Genomic DNA, 26027 nt, shown 5'->3' with positions numbered 1-26027 from the left:
GCGGTGGGGGGGGAGAGCTATCAGGAAGGCAGTGTGTTGACTGCTGCTTGCAGGAACAAGTAATGTGCAAAGCTCACTTTCCCTGCTGGGCGACTCAAGCCATCAAGTCCTCTCTTGTAATTAACTGCAGGGAACGGAATGAGGTGGATGTCGAAGCGCATGAGTGATGAGCCACAGCTGCAAATTCCCTTCCCTCATGCAGCCACGAAAACTGAGTTTCCCAACAAGAGGGATTCTTTCTATGGCCTAGTTGAAAAGTGTCGAGCTGTGAGTAGGTCAGTCAGTCCGAAAGGAAATCGACCTTGTTCTTTGGAAGGACGGCTACGGAAGCTGAAGCTCAAATACTTTGGCCACCAAATGAGAAGTCACTGGGGGAGAAAAAAACCCTCTGATGTTGGGAAAAATGGAAGGCAAAAGGAGAAGGGGACAGCAGGCGGAAACATGGTTAGACACTGTCATTGAGGCAATGAACATGAATTCAGGCAAACTCCAGGGCACAATAAAAGACACGGGGTGCTGGGGTGCTGTAGTCTCGCCAACCTTTTGGACCTCAAGGACCACCAAACTCATAATTTTAAATCCCGGGGACCACTAACCAGTTCTGCAGGCGTGGCCTAATTTGTGGGTGTGGCTTGGTGGTCATGTGACTGGCTGGGCATGGCTTGTATGTAAATATTATAAATATTTATATAAATATTGATTTTTTTAAAAAAAAAAGAGCTACATTTACCCAAAATCAGGCAAAGAAGGCAGGCAGATTGAGTTGCTCACAGATTTACTTAGAGATCTGTGTTTCTGCCATCGGCTATCTGAGTCTGCACTGCTTCAGTCCTAAAGAAGGTTTGGCTCTGCTTAATAGAGCCAAAGATCTAAAGATTAGCTAGAAAGCAAGAAATCCAACTATTTCTTGCTTTCTAGCTAAACTAAATCTCCCGGCACAACAGAACAGCTGATGGTTGGAAAGAAAAAAAAGGAAAAATAGCAACTTAGCAGGTAAGTTTCCCAGGTAAGGAGTGGGTAGGCGGGGAGGGTTCCCACGGGCCATGTGGGCGGCGCAGCCTTGTGTTCCCGTGCAGCCTGGATTAATTGCTTTGGGGGTGCTCTGGGGGTGTCATTTCTCTGCGGACCACCAAAATTTTCTCACAGACCATCAGTGGGCCATGGACCACGAGTTGGCGACCGGTGGTCTATGGTGTTGCAAACCAGTTAGTGACTGAACAAAATAGAGCTGTTAAGTAAACAGCAAAATGACTTAGTTTGCTCCATTGGACTCAGTGGGTTTTATTCCAAGCAAGTTAAAATGTTGGATTGGGATGGGAGACCCAGAATGAAGACCATCTTTACCCAGGGAAATTTCCTGGAGAACATTAGTCACTTACTCTTTCAGCAAACCGTACTTCAGGGGTTTTTTTTAGGAATAAAAAGGGAGAAGGGTGATGTTTTAACTTCCTAAAAAATAAAAAAGGTGAGACGTAAATGCAATAAATAAATGATAGCGTGGAATAGGTGTTTTCAAAAATCCAACATAGATTTGTAACTTGGGTCATACTGGGATTGTTATCTACCATTTTGCTCAAGTGTCTCACACATGACATTGTAAGTTAATCAATAAAGGATAATATTTGGAACTCAGGGTTGAAATGAGGGGTCCTCGGTGCTCTCCAAGCTTGGTGATTTTCTTGCAGATGTTTCATTATCCAAAGTAGGTAATGTGCCCACTGCACTGATGATGTTACCTAGTTTGGATAATGAAATGTCTGCGAGAAAACAACCAAACTCAGACAGCAATAAGGACCCCTTATTATTTTTTTTATCAGTTGATGTATGGTTGAATCTGCTGCCCTTCCTTTATGCAGGGCTGGTTCTAACAATGTATCTTTATATATATCTTCTCACAAATATGATAAATTCAGTTCAATGTAGTTGAAACCTGATGTTCTTGGCTGCTATCTGCTCTGCTTAGCGAAGTGCATACTGTCACCTGGTGGCCAAGGTCATAAAAGGGGCACAAATAACAAAGCATCTCTAATACTTCTTATGGGGTCGGTCTGTTGCAACAGGAAAAAAAAACAACATTTTGAATTGGTTTCATCTCTTTTTCTCCTTGTGTTGCTGTTCTTTGTTTATTCAAAGGGCAGGATCCAGAAGGGGGAAAAAGATCAGAAAGGAAAAGAAAATATGGAAAGTCATATGGTTGTTCTTGATTGCCAAGTTGAGTTAGTTCATGAACAGTTGTTAGGAACTCTGCTCCTACAAAGTCAAAAGTCATCTCTGGATACCCGTTGCTATGATTATGAGCAAAGGGAACAAGGCCTGTGGTGTCTTGGCTGTGGGCATCATAGGGGCTTCTAGCTACCCTGTGTGGAAGTGAAATACTACAAATTTCATCAGCGACTCTGTTAATGGAGCCAACCTGGCTGGTTGCCACTGTACCAATTCAGCACAGAGGAAGTCAAGAACAAACAGACAATAACAACAGCATCAAGACATTCAAGAGGTGGAGTGGGGTGGGATGGAGGCCTCTCTAATGAAGGACCTATCTTCTTTCAGGTCTTCCATATCCTCATCCAACTTCAGCCTACCAGAAGACTGTTTTCTACATGCACTGCAGCTTAGAGTGCCCAAAGCTTGGCACTCTAGCAGGATATGCTGATGGAGTAGAGTGCATAAGCTGCTAAAACTCCCTAAAGCCTGCTTACATTCAGGCCACAACAACCAGGCAGCTGCTTTGCACATCTGTTTTGTGGCCATTTGAAGCTCAACATTTGGGGCTTTAGATTTTGCTTGGTTATCTGCCTTTCCACTAGCTTGCAAGTAGATATGACAAGCCAGGGAGTCAGCAACAGCACCATTTATTCTGCAGAAACAGTTCTGGTCCTTTAGAAGTTGCTAAAGTATTTGGGTTTTATATCAGATTTTGGGAGATGCTTAAAAACAAACAAGTGGAGGGTTTATTTCTTATATGGTTGGATTTCTAAGCATTACTGAACAGCATCCTCTAGCGGACAGTGCTGGGGATGATACTACATGCACTGCAGTTGAAGCAAATCCAAAACAAATGGAAAAATAATTCTCTTTTCCTCCACCAGCAGATTGAGAGAGAGGAGAGACAGAGAGAGCAGACAGAGAGAGACAGAGGGAGACAGGAGAGGGAGAGAGAGACAGAGAGAGCGGACAGAGAGAGAGACAGGAGAGAGGGAGGGAGAGAGGGAGGGAGGGAGGGAGGGGGAGAGAGAGTGAGAGAGAGAGAGAGAGATGGTGCTTTTTCAAGAGGCAAATGGACTTTCTAGTTTTTCTTTGAAGACGTTTCACTTCTCATCCAAGAAGCTTCTTCAGCTCTGACTGGAAGGTGGGAAATGGAAGCACCTCTAAAAACGGACTAGTCCGAAATTATTATTCAGCAGCCATAAAATGGGGAGCCAGAACAAGCGATCACCAGCTACCGCCTCTCCCCCTTTGCAAGATTGTGTGTGATTGGTAGAGAACCAAGTACATTAGCCCTGTCTTAAAACACAACATGCCAGATATATGTTGCTGGTCTCTTGGATCATTTGAGATCATTGCCGCTTTCTCTAAAATGTGATCAGCAAATACATCTTTAGATACTTTCAACCTTCTGGATCTAGAGTGGGAGTAGGACCCAGCACTACTGATTCTTTAGTTTGAAGTGGTCCTCTACCACTGACCGGTGGTAACTGCCCAGAAAGACATCGTTCTCTGCAGGACAGTCAAAGTGGCAAGAGCAAGATTTGATGAACATCATTTTCTGGACAAATGACTCTCCCTCTGGGCATTGAAATTCAACTTCCACTGTGCTGGTGATACGTTGTGTACAACAGCAATTGTCTATGCAGCTGCCACAGAATTTTGGCCAATAGGGGTGGACGCTGGTGCAGCCGGTGAACTCAAAGTTGATTGCCTCATGAGATTTAGGGTTTCGCAGGCACCTTTTTCCTTTCTGGAAAAAAAAAAAATACAGATGCCAATCACTTGGATGGGTTCTGAGTTATCCCTGCCTTTTTCAACCTGATGGTTGTCATACCATCAAAACTGTGACATATGACGTTGCATCAGAAGAAGGAGAGAAGGACTGAGCTGCGATCTCAGGTAGATCCAACTGTGAGGATTTGGGCTTTGGTACCAGAGATGATCAGAGATGAAAGCTGGACCTTTCAGTTTAAGGAACAGTGCTTTACAGCAATCAAGTGGAAAAACAATGTGTGTGAGAATCTGGCCTTGTGTTTTTCCACCTGTGGATTTTAAGCTGTATCTGTCTTTCTGGAATTGTCAACTGTCTTGCCTGGACTACCACATCTATATTCAAACTTTGGATAGAACTGGGATTATCCGTTCTATTGTGACCATCAGCACTCATTTCAGCTTTAGATAAGTAACAATTTTGTGTCCCAAAGGTGCTTTTTGCAAGAGGCAACTGGACTTTGTTTTTTCTTTGAAGACGTTTTGCTTCTCTAGAGACTTCAGAGCTGAAGACGCTTCTTGGATGAGAAGTGAAATGTCTTCAAAAAAAACAAAACAAAGTCCAGTTGCCTCTTGACAAAGCACCTTTGGGACAACCATGACCCGGATGACTGAGAATCTCTACAGACTTTTAACAACTTTATGAAATCTTTCTGGGTATGTAACACTTCAGGATTGCAACTGCAAAGGTTCATAAAATGTTTGGAGATAGTGATCTACACTCAGTGGTGAAGTTCACACATTTTTAAGTGGCCTTGATTGAGAAACACTGTTTTAAGGTGTTAGTTAGATGGATGCAGAAACAATCATTTTCACAATAATAGTTTATTTTTTTAAAAAAAACTACCTGTGTTCCTGTGTGGAGCTCTCCAAGGTACTGATAATGCTTTATTTTACAGTACCAGAAACCAGAAGTGCCTTCACTATTCACACAGCTACCTGTCCTTAGTTGGGACCTTTGAACCACTCAACCAGTTCAGCCATTTGAGTTACTCTCAACCAAACACATTTTATGTGTTTATTGTGAAAATAACATCTACACTGTGATAATATTATCTTGAACTATTAAGAGGAAAAGCAGGGCATAAATATGAAAAATACAATTCAAAGCATGTTTTCTCTCAGCCCTATAGTTTTCTTTGTGCTACCTACAATATGTTTATTATGCAAAAAACCCAAAACCCATCACCCTCTGAAGGATCTTTCAGAATGGATAACTATAAAAAAACATTTAAAACATACTAAGACATTCGTTCCAGCTTCCCCTTTGCTGGAGATGCTGTATAGAATTTGTCAAGGATATTTTAACCTAGAAGGCTGCAGAGGTTGGACTGAGGTGTCTTGATAACCTCTTCCAAGTGATCTAATTAAAATACAACAGGTACAAATCAATCCAAGGCTGTTGCCACTCTCTCATTCCAAGAGATGACCAAGATCTTGGTCAACCCATGCACCAGGTCCTAAAGGGAGCTTCCCTCAAGTGTCCTCTGAAAATCAATATGGTCCATGAGGTGTCTGGAATGACCAATCAAGTGGATCTTTCTTCTTATGCTATGGAGCAAACATGGAGATATGATAAACTCCAGAATGATGACTATTTTATTACGGGCTAACTAGACTTTAAGCTAATAGCAACCTAAGCTAGGCCCACTGAGGATCTAACAACCAGGAAATGGGGTTCAGTCCAGAGGGTTGAAAAGAAAAATTGGCATTAGACACCACCACCTTGTCTTTTTTCACATGTCCCTCTGCCCATCACTAGCAAGATGTCCTTGCTGGCCCCTTCCACCATCGAAAAAACACCCCCATCAAGGAGAGAAGCAACCTAGAACTAAGGAGAAATTTCCTGACAGAACAATGAATCAGTGGAACAACTTGCCTCCAGAAGTTGTGAATGCTCCAGCACTGGAAGTTTTTAAGAAGAGATTGGATAACCATTTGTCTGAAGTGGTGTATGATATCCTGCCTAAGCAGGGAGTTGGACTAGAAGACTTCCAAGGTCCCTTCCAACTCTGTTATTCTATTCTATTCTATTCTATTCTATTCTATTCTATTCTATTCTATTCTATTCTATTCTATTCTATTCTATTCTATTCTATTCTTTAACTCTTCTGTTCTAATTACAGCACCTCCTCTCTGTCCCTGTTCATAGTTCTCTCATCTCACCAGCCATACCTTTCTCGTAAGGGGTCTTTTGATGGCTTCCTTCACAGACCCACCCTTCACAACACTTGTTCTGCACTTTTACCCAGTGGTGAAAGGGATAGTCAGGGGGAGGGAGACGTGCCCCATCAGGGCAAAGGGGAATGCAGCCAATGGACCCATCCATGCAGATACATTGCAGCTGACAACTGGGCTGGAAACACTCTCCATTTAGATAGCTTTTTCCCATCAGGACACAGGAGGACCCTTCATAAGCTGGAGGAGGAACACAAAGGTGTGATGACCCAGGGCATGACACAAAGGCAACACCATCAGATAATCAGTAGGAGTCCCTTTATTAGCTCCAACTTTGCCCCCACTGTCCTGATTACCTTCTGGCTGGAGAAAAACTCTCCCAGGAACAGCCTTTGGCTGCAGAAAATCAAGTCCAAAACATGGTCAACAAAAACTGTAACTATGAGTCCAATCAAGGCAAAATGAGGTAATTAGTCCATCAGGGCAGGAGAAGGAATTCCAGACATGAAGGCATGGCAATAACTCAACAGGGTTGGGAGGATGCCAGGAACACAGATAACCAAAGTACACACAAGATAAACTCAACGTTTGCTCCCAACAGCTGCTGCAGATAGCATTCAGTTCTTATAAACTTTCATTCCCAGGTGTGGCTAATGAAGGGAATCAGGGCCTTTTCCTCCCCTGTAAGCCACACAACCCATGTTGCTCTCTTCTCTGTTCCTCCCTGCATGCCCTAGGATGAAGAGGGGGTGGGGCCTGGGTCTTCCTCCGAATTTCCTCTCCCTTGCTCTGCCCAGCTGGACTTTGCCCTTCCCCAGTTTCTTCCACAGCCAACAGAGCAACACTCCCACTTCCTGTTAGCTTTTCCTCTTCCTCCTCAGATTCAGACTCTGACAGGGGCATGACACAAAAGTGTGTGTGTGAGCAGGACTTTAACACAGAATATGTACAGTCCACATAAACAACCATCACACTTACACTGGGTGGCATTAAACAGAATGGAAAGCTGTGCATATTTTATTATAAGTAAAGCCGTATTTTCTACAAAAGCAGTCAAATGTCAGCAAATTCATCATTAATACCAGAACATTGGTCTTTGTTTTAGACAGTTTAATCATTTTTCCTTCCTTCCTTTTTTCTGCTTTCATTTTAATTACCATCCAATGAGTCTTCTAAGGTCTGTAACCTTTGGTATTTTCCAATCAAATGGCATAACATTTCCAGTGTATTAATCCCCGGCTTGCCAAATTCCACGAAGATGTCAAAGGGTAGCCATTTTTAGTATACTCTACAAAAGAATGGACACACAGACGGCTACTTATCTAAACAAAATAAAACTTACAATTTTATTAAAGTTCTCTCTTTTTGGCTACTCTTCATGATCTTTGAACGAACTAAAGTTCTTCTTCCATGCAAAATAATGTTCCCACTACAGAGTAATAAAAAGAAAAAATAGGTGCATTTCCATTCATTTAAGTTCCCATTGATTGGGAATGAATGAATGCTTGCTTTGGTTTCACTCATTTGATTCCCCTCCCCCCACTGAACAGAATGAAAAGAGACTTTAGTGGTCTTTAGTCCATGAAATCTTGGAATATAGAAATATGGCTTTGTAGAGCCAATGAAATGAGAAGTGTATTGAACAGTATTTCCCAACTGGGGTAATTTTGAGATACTGAACTCAACTCCCAGAATCCTCCAGGCTACATAGCCACTAAGAATTCTGAAAGTTGAAATTCATACAGATTAAGATCGCCCAGGCTTGGGAACACTGTTGTAGATCATTCATATCCACAGACCACACAAGGAATTATTTTAGCCTATTATCCATCTTAGTAATTGGATAATGCTTTTACCCTTAGTGCAGATGTAATCTATATTCTTATAAATCTATCTTCTATAACCTTCTTATAAAGAAGAAGCTTTTTGTAGTCTCAGAGTATAGAGGAGGGTCATTTAAACCATTAAATCCCGTTCTCTGCAGAAATCCAAATAAAAGCATCCAATCTTGATCTGTAAAACATCACTGAAAGGAACCCACCAGCTCCCTCCATCGTTGGTTCCAGTAAACTGGTGTTAAGAAGCTTTTTCTGATGTTCAAAAAGATTTGCCTTCCTATAAGTTAAGAAAATTATTCGGTCTTATGTCTTGGGATGATAGAGAAGAAGTCTCTTCTGTACAATATTCTTTCAGGAACTTGAATAATGCTATCATATCTTGCTTTCTACTATATCGCCATTTTTCAAAGCTAGACATAGCCCATTCCTTCACTCCCTCCTCCTTTGGCATGGTCTATCTGTATGTATGTATTTCTACCTGCCAGTCTACTCTACTCTACTCTACTCTACTCTACTCTACTCTACTCTAATCTAATCTAAGAAATAAAAACAGCAAGATAAAACAAAACTCTTCCTACTAGGTGTCAGACCAACCATATTATTGACCTCTGACTCAACCCTATCCTATCCTAGCCCAATACGGGGGAAAGTCCGTATCTTCAATCATTACCTTTTTTCATTGTTATTCCAAATTGTTCCCCAGAAATGCAGCAATTGGGGGACCAGCACAGATATTGAGTGGAAGAATGGCTATCCATGACACGCAAATTATGCTCTTGTAAAAGGAGAAGAATAGGAGCGAACTACTCACCTAAACAGATGCCGCTATCTTTCTGGGTTTGGGAAAAGTCACAGTGGAGTCCTTTGTGGTGATCACGGGGGTCTTGCCACGAGCACAGCTCCCCAAGCTGCCAGGAACACACCCTGCAGCAACCACAGTCATCTAGCAAAAGGCTGTTGCCAAGAGGGCAGAGGGCAGCCTGTGAGGGACACTGGCAAGGATAGGAACATGCCTGAGATGCTCCCTAGACAAGAAAGACAAGAAACTCAGCAGTGCATGGGCAACAGTGAGCTCAAATCTTCTTCTTTTTCCCCCATTAAAATGCCACTCAGACGCTGCCCTAGGAATTCCTGTATGGCACGTGCCATCCAAACAGGGATGGGCAGCTGGGGGTCCGCAGGGGTTCGGGAGACCCACTAGCTAAGATTCTGTGCAGTTCGGAGAACCTCCAAATCCCACTCCTGGCTGCCCCCACCCACCCCACTCCACCCCTCCCAGGAGTCCCCACATGGCCCAATTTGGATGCAGGTAAGTGCATGGCCATGGAGGCTCAGGGAGGGGGTAAAACAGGCCTCCTGAAAGTTCAGGAAGGCTGGAAAAGGGCCCATTTCCGGCTTCCAGAGAGCCTCCGGAGCCCAGAGAGGCCGTTTTCGCCTCCTGGAGGCTTGAGGAAAACCTTCAGAGCTCAGGAAGAGCAAAAATGCCCCCCCGCCGTGGTACAGGAGGCTGTCAAGGCCACACTCACCATGGCCACACCCACCCAGCAACCAGGTAGAGAACCCCTTGCTAAAATTTTTGAAGCCCACCCCTGCATCCAAATCATCTGCAGGAGGAAACAACTTTCGGGTCTTCTGGCTACAATAAAAAAGTAGGAGGTAGAAGAGATGGGATCCCTTGATAGCCCCATATAACATCACATTGGAGGGGATTAGTTGAGGAAGGGATTATGGAGCGCAGCACAGGTTTAGAAGCAGCAGCACTGGATTTGTGAGATTCCAAAACTCGAATGATATAAACACACATAGTTTTCTTCCCACATCAAAGCCGAACAACATGGACTAGTTGCAAGAAGACTTCTTAGATTCCTCACTCTCTAAACCAGGGACCAGAGGTGGTAGTCAGCAGGTTCTGACCAGTTCTGAAGAACCGGTAGCGGAAATTTTGAGTAGTTCAGAGAACCGGCAAATCCCACCGCTGACTGGCCCCGCCCCCATCTATTCTCTGCCTCCCATTGAGTCCCAGCGGATTGGTTGGGTCTTCTTTGGTTGCCCTGCACAGGAGAACAGAGCTGGAAAGCAGGTTAGTGGGGTGGGGAGGGAATGGGGATTCCCAGGTGCCACTTGGACATCCTTGGCTCCCAGGGGAAAGAATGTTGTTATGATTATACACCCCACTATCTACACCTCCCCCTTTTCGTTCCCCAAACAATCTGGCAACTCTAACAAGACCCAAAGACCAAGCCCTAATAGATTCAGGCTGCACCAGGTTGCCTAACCACTAAAGTCCTAAAACCGGGGATCAGGGCGAAAAAGCTAGCTCACCCAATCTGGTTTGAACAAGTAGATGGAATCCTGAACAAGTAAATGGAATCGCTGTGTCAGCCCTGTAGACTTTCTTATAGAACAGGGGTCTCCAACCTTGGCCACTTTAAGCCTGGAGGACTTCAACTCCCAGAATTCTTTGCTGGCTGGGGAATTCTGGGAGTTGAAGTCCTCCAGGCTTAAAGTGGCTAAGGTTGGAGACCCCTGTCATAGAATGACTACAGGGCTGACACATCCCTTCTGTTTCCCTTCTATCTTCTCTTCATTCCTTCCCATGAGTTTCATTTTAATGGCCAATTAAAAGCCCGAGCCTGAGCTGAACCCACGGACCGGGCATTGCAGGGACTCCTCCGCGAAGGCAGGGGCCGCTGTGGGCAGCGCCGCCACCGCTCCGGCCTTCTTCCGCCTCTCGCCGAGACGCGCGGGAGGGGGAGGGGGTCCAGAAAGCTCGCGCCGAGGGAGAAAGCGAGGCGGGGGCCGCGGAAGCGCGGTGAAGCGGCGGCGGCGGGGTTGAGCGGGGCAGGCTTCCCCGTCGCCCGCCCTTCGGCCCGGGCGCCCTGGAGCGGCGAGAGCAGCATGGCCGCCAGCCTGTGGATGGGAGACGTGAGTGGCGGCAGCGGCGGCGGCGGGGCTGAGCCGCGGGTGGGTCGGGGGCGCGGCGCCCTTAGCCGCCCCCACTTCGCCCGGCTAGCTGACTGAAGACCCTCCCCGTGCAGAGAGAGTTCGGGCTGAGTTGGTCGCTGCCCGGTCCTCTCCTTGGGGCGGGTGCCGCCGGCGAGGCCCTCGCAGGCCGTCGAGGGGCTGCCTAGGCGGGGAGACCCTCTTGGGGAGGAGGTTGGGTGGGGGGCTGAAGCTGAGGAGGGGGAGTCCGGAGTCGCGAAGGGCCAGAAGTTTCCCCCCACCCCGGGGGCTGGTTCTTGAGAAAGAATTAGAAGCGCCCCCCACCCCGAAATCCGGACGGCGCCCCTCTGCTGGGGCGGGGGGGCGGCGCTTAAAGACACCCCCCAAAATCCTGGTTCTGTGCCCAGGCCAGGAGAGCCAGTCGGATTTTGAGGGTTCCCAGGGGCTGGGTTGCTTTGTCCTGCTTCCTAGTCTTTGATTTTGGGGTTTATTGGGGTGGGGGGATATTGTAAGCCCAGAGTCTTCTGGAAAGGGGGTAACCACAATAACAAAAGGATTCGGACTTACATACCTCTTCGCAAGGCTTTACAAACCTCTCTGAGCAGTTTACAGAGTCGGCGTATAACTAGAAACTTGTAAAGAAGAGACTGGACAGCCACTTGTCCAGAATGGTCGAGAGTCTCCTGCTTGAGCAGGGGGAGGGGGTCGACTAGAAGACCTCCGAGGTCCCTTCCAACTCTTGTTTTTCTATTTCGTTCCGAGAGAGTCAGCGTTGACTTTTGGCGACTGCCCGAGCTAGTCCCTGCTGTTTGCTTGGCAAGGTTTTTCAGAAGTGGTTTGCCATTGCCTCCTTGCTGGGGTGGAGAGAAACGGACTGGCCCAAGGTCACCCAGCTGCTCTGCGTTCATGTCTTCTGGTTTCTAGACTGACACCTTAACTGCTATCTGGCTCTCTGCCATAATAAATTTAAATAGTAATAATAGACCACGGGGGTCCCAGTGCAATTGGCATACTGAGTGCCATTCTACAACTCCTGGACAACCCTTAGAAAATCTGCACATTGGCCAAATTTCCATCTGTCAATTTCCATCAAATGCATAGAGTGCTATCCTATTCTTGTTTGTAGTCCCCTCCACCTGTGGCTCTCTTAACTTTTGAGTAACACTTTGTGCACCTGAGATGTTCCATTTCAAATAGAGATGCAAAAGGAGAAGGAAGGAAAGGGAAATCAACAAAGGAAGAAGGATTTTAATTCAGTAACGGATGCTAAGTTTTAATTTCAGTAGCGGTTTACAATACTGATGGGTTGGAACAGAGACAGGCTACACGATTCCCTTGCTTTTAGATATTTTTTTAGAAGACAATACATGAAAGGCGGAGAAATTTATCTCTGCTTTGGGTGTTTTAGCTATCATTGAAATGTTTTCCTGTTTAACAAAGTAGAGGACCATGCAGATCTCTGGCATCTTCCATCATTCCACTATATTTGATTTGATTTGCTTGGAGCCAAGTTTTGACAGCATGGAAATTAGAAAACTACTGCAACTTCACTTTCCCTTTCTTCAAAGAGTTAGCAACTTCATTTCAGGAAGCTTGTTCTAATAACAGGTGCATTCCTGGATCACTTTAGACAGCTTCCTGCAGGCGAGAAGAGTCAAGCAGCATCTCTTAGATAGCACTTAATTATATCATTCTTATTGTTGCTGTATTATGTGACTCTTGTCTTATTTTTCTCCTCTCTCTTTCTCTTTCTAGCTGGAGCCCTATATGGATGAGAACTTCATTTCAAGAGCTTTTGCTACTATGGGACAACTAGTCCTGAGTGTGAAGATAATTCGGAATAGATTGACAGGGTATTGAATTGTTTTTTATTTATTGGCTGTTAATGTTCAGAATAGACTGATGGGGTTATTTGGTTGTTGTTTTTTTAATTTATTGGCTGTTTATGTGCATATTCAGAATAGATTATTTGTTTTTCATGTATTGGCTATTGATGTACATATATTTCAGTGGGAAGAAGAGATTATTTTCAACCCATCTATAGATTGTGTGACTGCTTTAATTCATATCTTGTGCTAGTAGACCACAGTTTAACCATGCTTTATTAAACAAGCCACTATGTTGTAATTGCTATGTGATGCATAAACTATGGTGTATTATGGTTCCTACTCCACGTTAGGCTAAGATTAAACAAGCCATGTTGTGACTTTGGGGCATCTTACAAAGCGAGCCCTTAATTAACCCTATCTGGTTTGTCACAGGGACAAGATGCAATGCTTATCCAGAGTCAATCCATTAGATCAGTCGTCCTTCGCTGATCGATCGTAGCTCCCTCTCCTAGTCCTTTCTAAGAATGGGAGCACCCCAAAAACTTTTCTGCCAAAATTGTTAAAGCAATCAAGAGACAGATCGTGAATGATTCATTTTCAAGTGCATGTAATTTCAATCTGGTATCTATATGAATGCCGCCTTAATTTGTCTTGAGAACATCACTCTGTAAACAGGTTGCCACTACTGGAAAAGCTGCCATCCTGGTCGCCATCTCTATGGCCTCTGTTGCAGAACATAATTTGACACGTTGTTTGAGATATGATTGCCAAGTCCTGATCTCTCACTTTGCAGTAAAGCAGAACATAAGAAGAATTATGCTGGATCAGACCAAAGGCCTATCTAGCCCAGCATTCTGTTCCCACAATGGCCAAGGGGATACCTCTGGGAAACTCATAAGCAGGACATGAGAGCAATAGCGCCCTCCTGCTAGTGTTTTCCAGCAACTGGGATTTGAGAGGCGTACTGCCTTGACACCGGAGGTAATATATAGCTATTGTGGCTAGTAAACATTGGTAGCATTATTCTCCACAACATTTTTCACGCATAGGCACAGACACAGGCAATGAATGACCTATTTCTCTCCTTCCAGGATTCCAGCAGGCTATTGCTTTGTAGAATTTGCTGATCTGGCCACAGCAGAGAAATGTTTACATAAAATCAACGGGAAGCCCCTTCCTGGAGCCACGCCTGTAAGTAAAAGAAGATCATCTGAAAAGCCGACCTGAGATCCTAAGCACACATACTTACGAAGAAGCCCCATTTAAGTCATTGGGATTTCTGAATCATCATTGTATCTTTTTCAGCCCAAACACAAACTTCCCCCTCCCCCCAGGTTCTGAGAAAAATAGGGGGAGGACGCGGTATTTGGTATGTTCCCCGCCTTGAGTTATATGTATAAAAATAATGAAAGCAAGATGTAAATATTTTATCCTGCCTTTTATATGTGTTGGTCAACTCAAAGTGGCTTTCATGCCTGAACAGGATTAGAACTCAGAGTCTCTTGATAAGTGGCCCAAAATCATTCATGCCTAAAGTGGAACTCACAGTCTCCTGGTGATTGGCTCAAAGTCACCTAACAGGTTTTTATGCTTAAGACAGGACTAGAATTTGCAGTCTCCTGGTTTCTAGTGTAGCATTTGTGCTGCACAAGATGGTATTATGTAGTTTGGTCCACTAAAATAATTAGAATAGTAAGGGAAGGTGCTTATTCCAATAACACGTTTCAGTCTGTACACTGCTCAAAAAAATAAAGGGAACACAAAAATATGACATCCTAGATCTGAATGAATGAAATATTCTTATTAAATACTTTGTTCATTACATAGTTGAATGTGCTGACAAAATCACATAAAAATTATCAATGGAAATCAAATTTAGCAACCCATGGAGGTCTGGATTTGGAGTTACACTCAAAATTAAAGTGGAAAAAAACACTATAGGCTGATCTAACTTTGATGTAATGTCCTTAAAACAAGTCAAAACGAGGTTCAGTAATGTGTGTGGCCTCCATCTGCTTGTATGACCTCCCTACAACGCCTGGGCATGCTCGTGATGAAGTGGCAGAGGTCTCCTGAGGGATCTCCTCCCACACCTGGAATAAAGCATCCCCCAACTCCTGGACAGTCTGTGGTGCAACCTGGCGTTGGTGGATGGAGCGAGACATGATGTCCCAGATGTGCTCAATTGGATTCAGGTCTGGGGAACAAGCGGGCCAGTCCATAGCATCAATGCCTTCATCTTGCAGGAACTGCTGACACATTCCAGCCACAGGAGGTCTAGCATTGTCATGCATTAGAAGGAACCCAGGGCCAACCACATCAGCATATGGTCTCACAAGGGGTCTGAGGATCTCATCTTGGTACCTAATGGTAGTCAGGCTACCTCTGGCGAGCACATGGAGGGCTGTGCAGCCCCCTAAAGAAATGCCACCCCACACCATTACTGACCCACTGCCAAACCAGTCATGCTGGAGGATGTTGCAGGCAGCAGAACGTTCTCCACGGCGTCTCCAGACCCTGTCACGTCTGTCACATGTGCTCAGTGTGAACCTGCTTTCATCTGTGAAGAGCACAGGGCACCAGTGGCAAATTTGCCAATCTTGGTGTTCTCTGGTGAATGTCAAATGCCCTGCACGGTGTTGGGCTGTAAGCACAACTCCCACCTGTGGATGTCGGGCCCTCATATCACCCTCATGGAGTCTGTTTCTGACCGTTTGAGCAGCCACATGCACATTTATGGCCTGCTGGAGATCATTTTGCAGGGCTCTGGCAGTGCTCCTCCTGTCCCTCCTTGCACAAAGGCGGAGGTAGCGGTCCTGATGCTGGGTTGTTGCCCTCCTACGGCCTCCTCCACGTCTCCTGATGTACTGGCCTGCCTCCTGGTAGCACCTCCATGCTCTGGACACTATGCTGACAGACACAGCAAACCTCCTTGCCACAGCTCACATTGATGTGCCATCCTGGATGAGCTGCACTATCTGAGCCACTTGTGTGGGTTGTAGACTCTGTCTCATGCTACCACTAGAGTGAAAGCACCGCCAGCATTCAAAAGTGACCAAACTATCAGCCAGAAAGCATAGGAACTGAGAAGTGGTCTGTGGTCACCACCTGCGGAACCACTCCTTTATTGGGGATGTCTTGCTAACTGCCTATGCTTTCCACCTGTTGTCCATTCCATTTGCACAACAGCATGTGAAATTGATTGTCAATCAGTGTTGCTACCTAAGTGGACAGTTTGATTTCACATAAGTGTGATTGACTTGGAGTTCCATTGTGTTTAAGTGTTCCCTTTATTTTTTTGAGCAGTGTATATTTGAGTATTCCATCTATGGGAGCTTTCGGTTCTTCTCATGTGAGTAGAACAGAAAGAACTAACCAAATCACAGTGTAGCAAAACTCAAGTGACTTTTTAAAACTCTGGTAATTGTTATTTCCCCTGAACTGCCATGTTTAAAATGTGTTTTTGCATCTTTACTTTGTATTTCAGACAAAGCGTTTTAAATTAAACTATGCCACATATGGGAAACAGCCTGATAACAGGTAAGCTAAACTCTAAGACAGGGGTGTCCAACCTTTCACCTTCCCTGGGCCACATTAGAAGATGAAAATTTGGTTTGGGCCGCACATAAAATAAAATAACAGTAACGATACCTGATCATCCCAAAAAACCATAGAAAACATAGTTAACATATTAAATTTATTTGGAAATAAAGTTAGTGAGATGTTTTTATTATTTATTATTTATTAAAAATTATTTATTTTTTATCACGGTTTTTAATCACAGTTTTTATCACAGTTTATTTTCCAGCCAAATTTTGCGCGGGGAAGCTCACCTGCCTCACGCCTACCTCTCCTCCTGCAAATAGCCCGGCTGGATGAGGCAGGACTGGAAGGCAGAAGCAGCAGCAGCAGCGGCGAGGGCAGAAGCGGCGGGGGTGGCGGCGGGGCAGAAGCGGCGGGGGTGGCGGTGGGGGCAGAAGTGGCGGCGGGGCAGAAGCGGCGGGGTGGCGGCGGGGGCAGAAGGGCAGGGGCAGCAGCGGGGCGGGGGCAGAAGTGGCGGCGGTAACAGCAGGAGATGGCGCTCTGACGGCGCCCGCCTTTTCTCTTGCTGCTTGGCCTGGCGCTCGCCCCGCCTCGCGCCTGCCTCTCCTCCTCCTTCTCGCTGGCTGTGGCACGATGGTTGGGGTGGGCACTGGGCCGCATTACGAGGTGACCTGGGTCGCATGAGGCCCGTGGGCCGCGGGTTGGACAAGCCTGCTCTAAGAGAAGTATTTTCACGTTCTTATATTTTATGTGGGCTCCAGTGTGATGTTCAGCTTACTTTTCCCTAAGAAAATCCTGAAGGGTAATCTTCATACAAGTGTCCCAAGCAGCAGCGTTGTGCTAGTGGATGAAAATTCCTGGGAGTTGTACAACACGTTTTTCCAACTCATGTTGCTAACTCTGCTATTATTTAATGCAGTGGTGACTGTGAATGCATTTTATTCATTAACTGATATCCTCAGCAATCACTTTCTTGGCTAAAGAAGCAAACAGGATTGTGGTACTTTTCAAACTCTGCAAACTATTAAGCTTCAATGGCACCAACAGCCTTGATTCCAAAGAACTGGGCCCTTAGCTCATGCATGTTTTAGTCCATCGAAAAGCAATGCTGTGCCAAAGCCATTTCATTTCTCTAGGAAATTGAATAGATTTTCCAAACCGGGGGAAATGCTGACTGGGGAATTCTGGGAGTTGAAGTCCACACATATTAAAGTTGCTAAGGTTGAGAAGTAGTGCCCTAGATAATATTTGGATGGCGGGGTGGTGGTGGAAACAGCAATAAATGTTTAGGCTGTTTCTATTAACTGTAAAAGCTTTTGGGGCTCTGTTCATGGTTTCTTGTGGTGTTATTAATGCCTGTGACTCAGTGAAATGCTTAGGAACATGAAGATAGCTTCCACATCTTGTTATTAAAACTATTATCATTTAATGTTCAGAAGTTAACTAAGACAGAGGACATAGTGAAGCTTTCTATAGTGAAACATAAGAAGGTAGAAACTTATGGAAGATCACAAGTTCTGCTTATCACAGAGAGCAGATGGTACAAACCTCCTTGATACCTTATGGGGACGGTTCCAACTTAACACATTGAAAACTAAAAGGTATTCATTAGTTTGGGGGAGGTATTTGCCTTAAAAAAAAAACTTCACCATATTTTTCATCCAAGCATTTAATAAATATAGCCCTTTTTCCTTATGTATACTTCTGAATACCCATGTTTCCCCGAAAATAAGACCCTGTCTTAATTTTTTTGCCACCAAAAAAGGCACCAGGTCTTATTTTGTGGGGATGTCATCCACTGACTAATCTCAATTGTGTGTGTCGCCTCCAACCAACTTTTTGCTGTCAGAGGCCTTCAGGAACTTCTTCTGCGGCCAGCAAGGCTTTCCTGAAGGCCTCTGCAGCTGATAACAGAGCTCCAGGTCGATCCAGAGGTTCGTTATCTGCTACATAGGCCCTCAGGAAAGCCTTGCCAGCCTTGCCAGCTGCAGAAGAAATGGGCAGGTGTCGGGAAGTGCAAGGCCTAGCTAAAACTGTCCAAAAGTCAGTAGTAGGGCAGCTCCACCCCCTCATCCCCACCGTAGCTTAATTTTTACCAGTGTACTCTGGAGTGGGTGGGATCTTAATTAGGGTTTATTTTGGGGGGTAGGGCTTCTATTGGGCACATGTGTAAAAATCAAGCTAGAACTTACTTTCAGGGTAGGTCATATTTTCAGGGAAACAGGATAGGTATTTGGAGATATCAAGAGACAGGAGAATGTAAAATGAAATTAAGCAGCTACTTAAAACAGTGTTTCTTGATGTTGGCGACTTTAAGATGTATGGACTTCAATTCCCAGAATTCTCTAGCAAGCAAAACGCTGGCTGGGTAATTCTGGAAATTAAAGTCCACACATGTTAAACTTGTTGAGGTTGAGAAATACTGACTTAAAAGTTTTGCTTAGTCTGAACACAATTACAGGTTACAACTGTCATTGGGGTTTTTTTTTGGGGGGGGGAGAAGGAAATGAAGCCTCCCACTGTGTTTTTAAAGTGTAACATTATAGCACATGACTAAAAATAGGTTTTAATTCATTTTTTAGTCTTCCTTTCCCTGTTTTTAACTACAAAGGGCACTATATGCATTTATCTACTACTTAGCTAAACTCAGTAATTCTGGACTTACCAGATAAAATTCTCTTTAAAAAAGGGTGGTAGGAACTAACCTCCAGCAAAGCAAAACACACTGGCTTCCAGCATCACCTTTATTTTCTAAGAATGTCTCCAAACAGGTTTTGAAGGGAGGTGGCTATACCAAACCTAAATGGTATATTAAATATGATTGAATATTAAAGCTTTCTCAGTCTTTTGACTGGTTATATACCTCACCACTGGCATTTTAGGGCTGGGATATATCAAAATTCTGCAATCATTCTGCAAAAATGCCACCACTCGTTTTCAATTCAATACAGGCCCATTGCACCAGAGGTGGTATTCAGCAGGTTCTGACCAGTTCTGGAGCTGTTTGGAGAACCGGCAAATACTATCTCTGACTGCAGATTTTACAGTATCCTTCCCCTGCCATGCCCACCAAGCCACACCCACAGAATCGGTAGTAGAAAATTTGAATCTCACCACTGCATTGCACCCACATCCACACACACACCTAATTTGAACATTCCTAGCTGATCTCTTAAAAATAATTCACAGATGCTAACTGAGTTTTGTTGATGGCTGCCTTTTGGATAATTCATATTCTTTCTCTGTTTTCTTTCCACAGCCCAGAATATTCCCTGTTTGTTGGGGATCTTTCCCCTGATGTAGATGACGGGATGATATATGAATTTTTTGTAAAAGTATACCCATCATGCCGGGGTGGAAAAGTGGTCGTGGATCAGACGGGCGTTTCCAAGTAAGTTTTTCTAACGTGTGCTTGGCATTATTTGCTCCTGTTTTGCAATGGAGGAAGCAAAGTTGTCCTTGTGTGAAGATGCTCCTTTCTATATGTCAGTTAAGAGAAATCTGAAAAGATTTAGTTGCACTGAATTTACAGCAGTGCTGGAATTCTACACCATTCTGTAGTTAATATTAAGATGCTAATCCAGGCGATGGAGGTAAGATAGATGTGTAAAAATGTTGGTGCCTCTGTAGTTTATCTGTCCAGTGTACACTATTATCTTTTAACTTTTGTATTCTTTATTATAGTCTCTGAATTGTGTGATGAGGGCTTTTTCATTGCAGTGGTCCAACAGAGTTAAAGTAACCTGCCAGCATCCATTCCAGTGTGCAAACTATTTTATTCAGAACATTTGCAGCTAGCTTAAGTTCCACGTATATTCTTTCATGTATCTGTACTTAGTATAGGTAGTCCTTGAATTAATAACCATTTGTTTAATGACCAAGGTAACAACTGCACTGAAAAAAGTGACTTATGACCAGTTCTTACACTGATGATTGATGCAGCATCCTCACAATCACATAGTCAAATTTTGGTTGCCTGGCAACTGACGTGCATTTACAATGGTTCTGTCAGGATTCTGGCAGTTACCCCAATTAAATCATGAGTCTCGAGCCAAATTTCCAAAATTTCAAAAGGCTTTATTGGGAGTTAACATGTCCGGCACTGCCTGGGTGTAGTTGACTCTTGAGACACATCATTCATTGTCACCCTTGACCCTGGTTTTCCCCCACCCCACCCACTGGGTGCATCATAATTTATATTCTCCAATGAGACACATCCATAGCCAAGAGTCATCAATCATGTTCTCCAGTTAGAATTTTGCCCGGCAGAAACTTTGGTCACCTAGTTACTATCTTTGAAAAACTATTCATAGAATACACTTTCGCTTTCCAAGCTGCCGCACTGCTCTTTCAAACCCCCTTTCCCCCCTCCCTTTCCATTGGCAACTCTAAAAAGACCATAGAAATACTTTAGGAGTTGACAGGTTGCAGCATCCTGGGATTGTCGTTTGCAACTTTCCTAGGGAGCTTCTGACATGCCAAGTCAATGGGGGGAAGCCAGATTTGCTTAATGACCACATAATTCACTTAACAACTGTAGTGATTTCACTTAACAACCATGGCAGAAAGGTTGAAAAATGGGCACGATTCATTTAACAACTGTCTTGCTGATCAATGGAAGCGTTGGGCTCAATTTGTAGTTGTAAGTCAAGGACTACCTGTATAGGATAGTTCTACAACATTTCCATAGAGTGAAGGCCTACGTTTACCTAAAGGAAACAAATGCCAAATGGAGCAGAGATCCTGGTTCTCTCATCTTTGGTTTAGACCGGAGTCTGGGGGAGAAGATGGCCCTTTTATGACTTGTGGACTTCAACTCCCAGAATTCCTGAGCCAGCCATTGTCCCCATCTCTGGTTTAAACTAACAGAGCCCTGCCCATTTCTCATGGAGGGAATCTTGTCTGCCTTTATAAAAGAAAGCTAAGCCCTCTAGAAGACAGTAATCGTGAAGCTTTGTAGTGATGAAAACCTACTGTTCTTGTAGATCAAGACTAAACGAGTATTCCGAAAAATACTAGGAAAAGCCAAGACGGAACTACATTTTAAATGTCATTAAATTTTAACGAAATAAATATGATTCCCTAAATCAGAGGTCTCCAAACTTGGCAACTTTAAGACTTGTGGACTTCAGCTCCCAGAATTCTCCAGCCATTCTCCCAATTCTGGGAGTTGAAGTCCACAAGTCTTTTGTCAAGTTTGGGGACCCCTGCCCTAAATAGACATTTAGTAATTTTCCCTCTCCGTTTTATATCAAATATAAGTTGAAAACATGTTTTAAGGGTCTCTGGGGACCTTGCCCCTGGCCTCCAGGGAATGTATATTCCCCTTTATACTCCTAATAAATTAAACCTACTAAATTAAGCACCACAACATTTCCAGGGTTTTTGGTTTTTGAGGAATGGTTCAATAAAATGAGGATAGGAAATGAGCCAAGAGCACTTCAGAAAGTTCTGTTAAGCAGGGGTCTGCAAACTTGGCCACTTTAAGACTTGTGGGCTTCAATTCCCAGAATTCTCCAGCCAGCAGCTGGCTGAGGAATTCTGGGAGTTGAAGTCCACAAGTCTTAAAGTGGCCAAGTTTGAGGACCCCTGTGCTAGAGCTTCTTAGAAGGTGCATGCTTACCATGACCTCCATGGTTGAGAATCTCCATAGACATCGTGCAAGCTGACCTTCTCTTTTACCTTCCTGTTGCTTATTCTGTGTTTTCACAGAGGCTATGGTTTTGTGAAATTCTCAGATGAACTGGAGCAAAAAAGAGCCCTGGTCGAGTGCCAGGGGGCTGTTGGCCTTGGTTCTAAGCCGATACGCTTGAGCGTTGCCATACCAAAAGCGTAAGTATAGATGGAAGGTGTGCTTAATTCAACAGTCCCGCTTGGTTGGGTCATACACTGGGATTGTTCCCCTTATGTTAGAAGCCATGATGACTTCCTAACACAATTCAGATAAGTACATTAATTTAAGGGTAGATTCCTTGGAGAGCCACCCTATAAGCTTGACTGAAAACTTTGGTAGGAATATTCAGGCTACTTGTGGGCGTCCAGGTGTTACCAGACTCCCAAGCAATGCCAGCCAATCTGGTCTAACGATGAAGATGCTTCAAGCTATCATTCGGCCCATGTGGAGTGTCACAGCTTCCCTATTCCTCAGATAATGAGACACAGTCAATAAAGCTGTTTCAGACACTACTCAACAGAATACAGTTATGATTTACTAGGCAACTTGTGTGTTTCAGTAATATTTCCCTACCTAAACAAATAAACAGAACGACCACAGCTGGACAAAAAAAGCAGTGGGAGAAAATTCTGATTTCCTACCAGCTTTCCCATTGACTTTGCTTGTGAGAATCTGGTAAGGAGCACAACTTTACCAACACAACTGCTCTGAAGATCCTTGACGTTTCATTTCCTTTGGAGTCATGAGTCCTAGATTTTGGATACAAAACTTTACGTTAGCCCATTTGAGATACCTTGATTCAAAAATCGTTTGCCTTACGATGCACCGTTTTACCCAATTGAAGGTGACAAACACACAGACTTTTTTAGTAGTATATACACCTTGTATATACTACTTTAGTATATATGGCCTTAGAATGAAATGAGTGCCATTTCAGGATTTTCGTTATAAATTAAATTTTGTTCAGAAACGTTACAGAATTCTCGTCATTGACACTCTCTTCATCCCCCCACCCTTGTTTCTTTTCCAAGTAATCGGCTTAAGATGGTGGAGTACAATCAGATGTACAACTATAACTATAACCAGTACTACCAACAGTATCAGAACTACTACGCCCATTGGGGATACGATCAAAACACCGGCAGTTACAGCTACAGCTACCCACAATATGGCTACACGCAGAGTACTATGCAGGTGAGAGTAAAGATTTCTAGGCATTATCAAAACCATGCAGTTCTTATGCTATTAAAGCTTCGTGTTAAATGCTTCTAAATACAACTATATTTGATTCCTTTATAACTTGTAATTCTCATTATTGCAGACATATGAAGAAGTGGGCGAAGATGCATTAGAAGGTAAGGTTGCTTATTGTATTTCCTCATTAGAAGTAGAAATTATGTTTCATTTTCTAATTTGGCAATTTAAACCAAATCACTTCTGGGCCAGCAGAAAGCTTTTGGAAAGATTGAAATATTGAATACTCTAGATCTGATATAATTAAATACAGTATATTTGCTAATCCAAGCAGGTATTTGAATTTACAAATATAGAACTGGTAGTGGGGAGAAAACTCCAGTTTCTTTACATTTTCATTTGGTTAAAAGTGTTTTTTTGATATGCTATATCAGGGGTCCCCATACTTGGCAACTTTAAGACTTGTGGACTTTAACTCCCAAAATTCTCCAGCATAGCTGGCTGGAGAATTCTGGGAAGCACTGGGAAGCAGTCTAAGTGCAATTGCTATATGTATGTAACTTTCCTAAGAGAAAACTCTCTATAGATTTTTGTTCTCTCAAATGGATTAAAAAGCTCTCCATCGTTTTCTAAGTTAAAGTGCTTGAGATGAATGCATGGAGAACAGCCCAGTTTTGACAGCTGTATCTTTATTTCACCAGTTGCTGCATGAGCAGGCATTTTATTTATACAAAAGGTCTCTTTGTTCATCTTTCTGAAACCTCCATTTTTATTTCATCCATTTGGAGAAAACACTGAATCAATGTTTGGGGTTATGGTTTAATTGTAGATTGTTCAAAGAGGTTGCCCACGTAGGTGAAATTCTGGTTGATATTGGAACTTATTAAATCAGCGGTCCAAACCATGAAGAATTCTGTATTTCAGCACTCACAAATGTCTTCCGAAATTCACTCATGTAGGCTTCCTTCCGTTGGCAGATCCGATGCCCCAGACGGACGTGAGTGAAGCCAACAAGCAGTTTATGGAGCAGAGCGAAGAACTCTACGATGCCTTGATAGAATGCCATTGGCAGCCTTTGGACAGTGTGTCTTCAGAGCTGCAAGCCGCATAATTGCTGTGTTGCCGAGAGTGCTCCCTCCAAGCCGTGTGCCGGTGGGCCTTGGGATTCCTGCCAAAGCGCATGGAAGTCACAGCTGCAAACGGACTCGTCCCTCTCTCTCCACCAGATCCTCAACTCAAGGATGCAGAGGACAGCTTTGGGTTCTTCCTGGACTCGTGGAGCAACAGGCAGGACCAGAGGAAGACTGTGGTCACTTTTATTTGAGATGAAATTAGAACTTGGGGACTTAGTTTTATTTCTTTTCCCTTCCCTCACCCCACACCTGCCCGCTATTGATCCTAAGGCAAGAGTTGTTTATCCCAGCCAAGAAGTTCTAATTTATGAACTAAATAAAAGATGGGAAATCTTAATTCCAACTACAATAAAAGAAAAGTATCTTTTACACTGTAAAGATGGGGTATCTGGTGTTCTCCATAGGGTAAATGGGATCAGGAGTCAGAAGTAGGTTTGTGGAACAGTTCCATGGACGCTTTCTTTTTTTCTTCGCTGAAATAACTCTGTAGAAATGATTTTGAAGCAAAACTGCACTACGAAGAAAAAAAACAATCTTTGAGGGAGCAGGCAGAATAACTTGGGCAAGCTTTTAGCAGTTTCTGAAAGGGGGTAACAAACTGTACATTTTGAAGCATGTGGAGGCGACTTCTGTTAAAACAACCAGATATTCTGTTTTAATATGAAGAGTCCAAGGTGATTGGAGAAAATTGTAATTGTGTACTCCATAACTGGATAATACCTTTATTGGGAGCCACTCAAAGGATGCAGCAGTGTTTCCTACGACTTCAAAACTCTGCTAGTAACAGTAGGGGAAAAAAAGAAAAGAAAAGAAATATAATTCCCCCTCAAATGAGGTCTGGAATTTCTCCCATGAGGTGTGCAGTTTAAAGGCAGTCTTAATATGAAGATAATGAATTAAATGCAGTAATTATTGACAGAAATTCCTAGTGTCTGATTACATGTGGATTGGATCGAGATGGGCAACTATAGTGAATAAATAAAATAAAATAATCTTGCATTCAAAGAATAGAAGTTGCTTCCCTCAGTTTTGAACACACAGGTGCTGTCCTTTATATTATCTTTTGTTATAAAGTGCAGAGAAGAGTGGGGATTTTGAAGCTTTGAGCAATGCTGGACCAGTTTTATAAACTGGCATTTTTAGTGTCTCTAGGTAGGACTAGAGGCCATGTCAGCCTGTGATGTCTTGCTTGTGGCTCTACAAGTTGTATTGTTAATAGGACAATTCCCACGACTACACTGCGTTTATTGTAGTGACAATTAAAGGAAAATTCCTAAAAGCAAACAGGTGTTAACATCTCCAGTGGATTGTCCACCTAGTTAAATTTCTGCAGGGAAAGGAAAATGTGTGCATTTATAGCAGGGTTTATTTCCAATTTAGAAATTGAGAGAAATTTATGCAAGTCACTAAGTCTTACCGGGTAAGAATTACCTGTAAAAAAATTGTATACCTGTGAAATGGAAGAACGAAGTAAGCATATATTGAATTGTACGATTCCCCCCCCAAAAAAAAATCGGGTAATGTTGTATCTGAAAATCAGAGTACATGACCTTTCACTGCATTATGGATAGGTTATAGCTGTCAAATATTTACTCCACAGGCAGATTTGATTCGCCTCTAGATGCAAAGACAAAGGGATGGGGTAGATGGAACATGGAAAAAAAAATGTTTTAATCAGCATATTGTTTGCATTTTGGTTAAAAATTCTGGTTTTCAT

The 26027-nt window shown here is 43.5% G+C and overlaps 2 protein-coding genes across 3 annotated transcripts; one reads left to right on the top strand and one right to left on the bottom strand.

Moving 5' to 3' along the window:
- Positions 1-3646: 3646 nt before the first annotated feature.
- LOC113437681 (CCN family member 2-like) lies at positions 3647-10894 on the bottom strand. Its single transcript, XM_087939421.1, has 5 exons — positions 10643-10894; positions 8806-9019; positions 6145-6396; positions 4043-4050; positions 3647-3958 (listed from the first exon to the last, which is right to left on the bottom strand). The coding sequence occupies exons 1-5, from the start codon at positions 10892-10894 to the stop codon at positions 3647-3649; spliced, it is 1038 nt and encodes a 345-aa protein (XP_087795547.1).
- Positions 10731-24688, top strand: TRNAU1AP (tRNA selenocysteine 1 associated protein 1). 2 transcript variants are annotated; one of them, XM_026702486.2, is made up of 9 exons: positions 10731-10919; positions 12693-12790; positions 13858-13957; positions 16254-16306; positions 19569-19700; positions 22022-22141; positions 23015-23177; positions 23305-23338; positions 24155-24688. In XM_026702486.2, the coding sequence occupies exons 1-9, from the start codon at positions 10893-10895 to the stop codon at positions 24286-24288; spliced, it is 861 nt and encodes a 286-aa protein (XP_026558271.1). In that variant the 5' UTR covers positions 10731-10892; the 3' UTR covers positions 24289-24688. The 2 variants fall into 2 exon arrangements, with proteins under 2 accessions (XP_026558271.1, XP_026558270.1); XM_026702485.2 differs by having other exon boundaries at positions 24137-24688.
- Positions 24689-26027: the final 1339 nt, after the last annotated feature.

This window comes from Pseudonaja textilis, chromosome 10 (genome assembly GCF_049901715.1).
Source record: "Pseudonaja textilis isolate UNSWEBS1 chromosome 10, rPseTex1.2, whole genome shotgun sequence".
In the NCBI taxonomy this organism is placed as follows: Eukaryota; Metazoa; Chordata; class Lepidosauria; order Squamata; family Elapidae; genus Pseudonaja; species Pseudonaja textilis.
The sequence above is the reverse complement of the archived record's forward strand: the minus strand, read 5'-3'. Positions and strand labels throughout refer to the sequence as shown.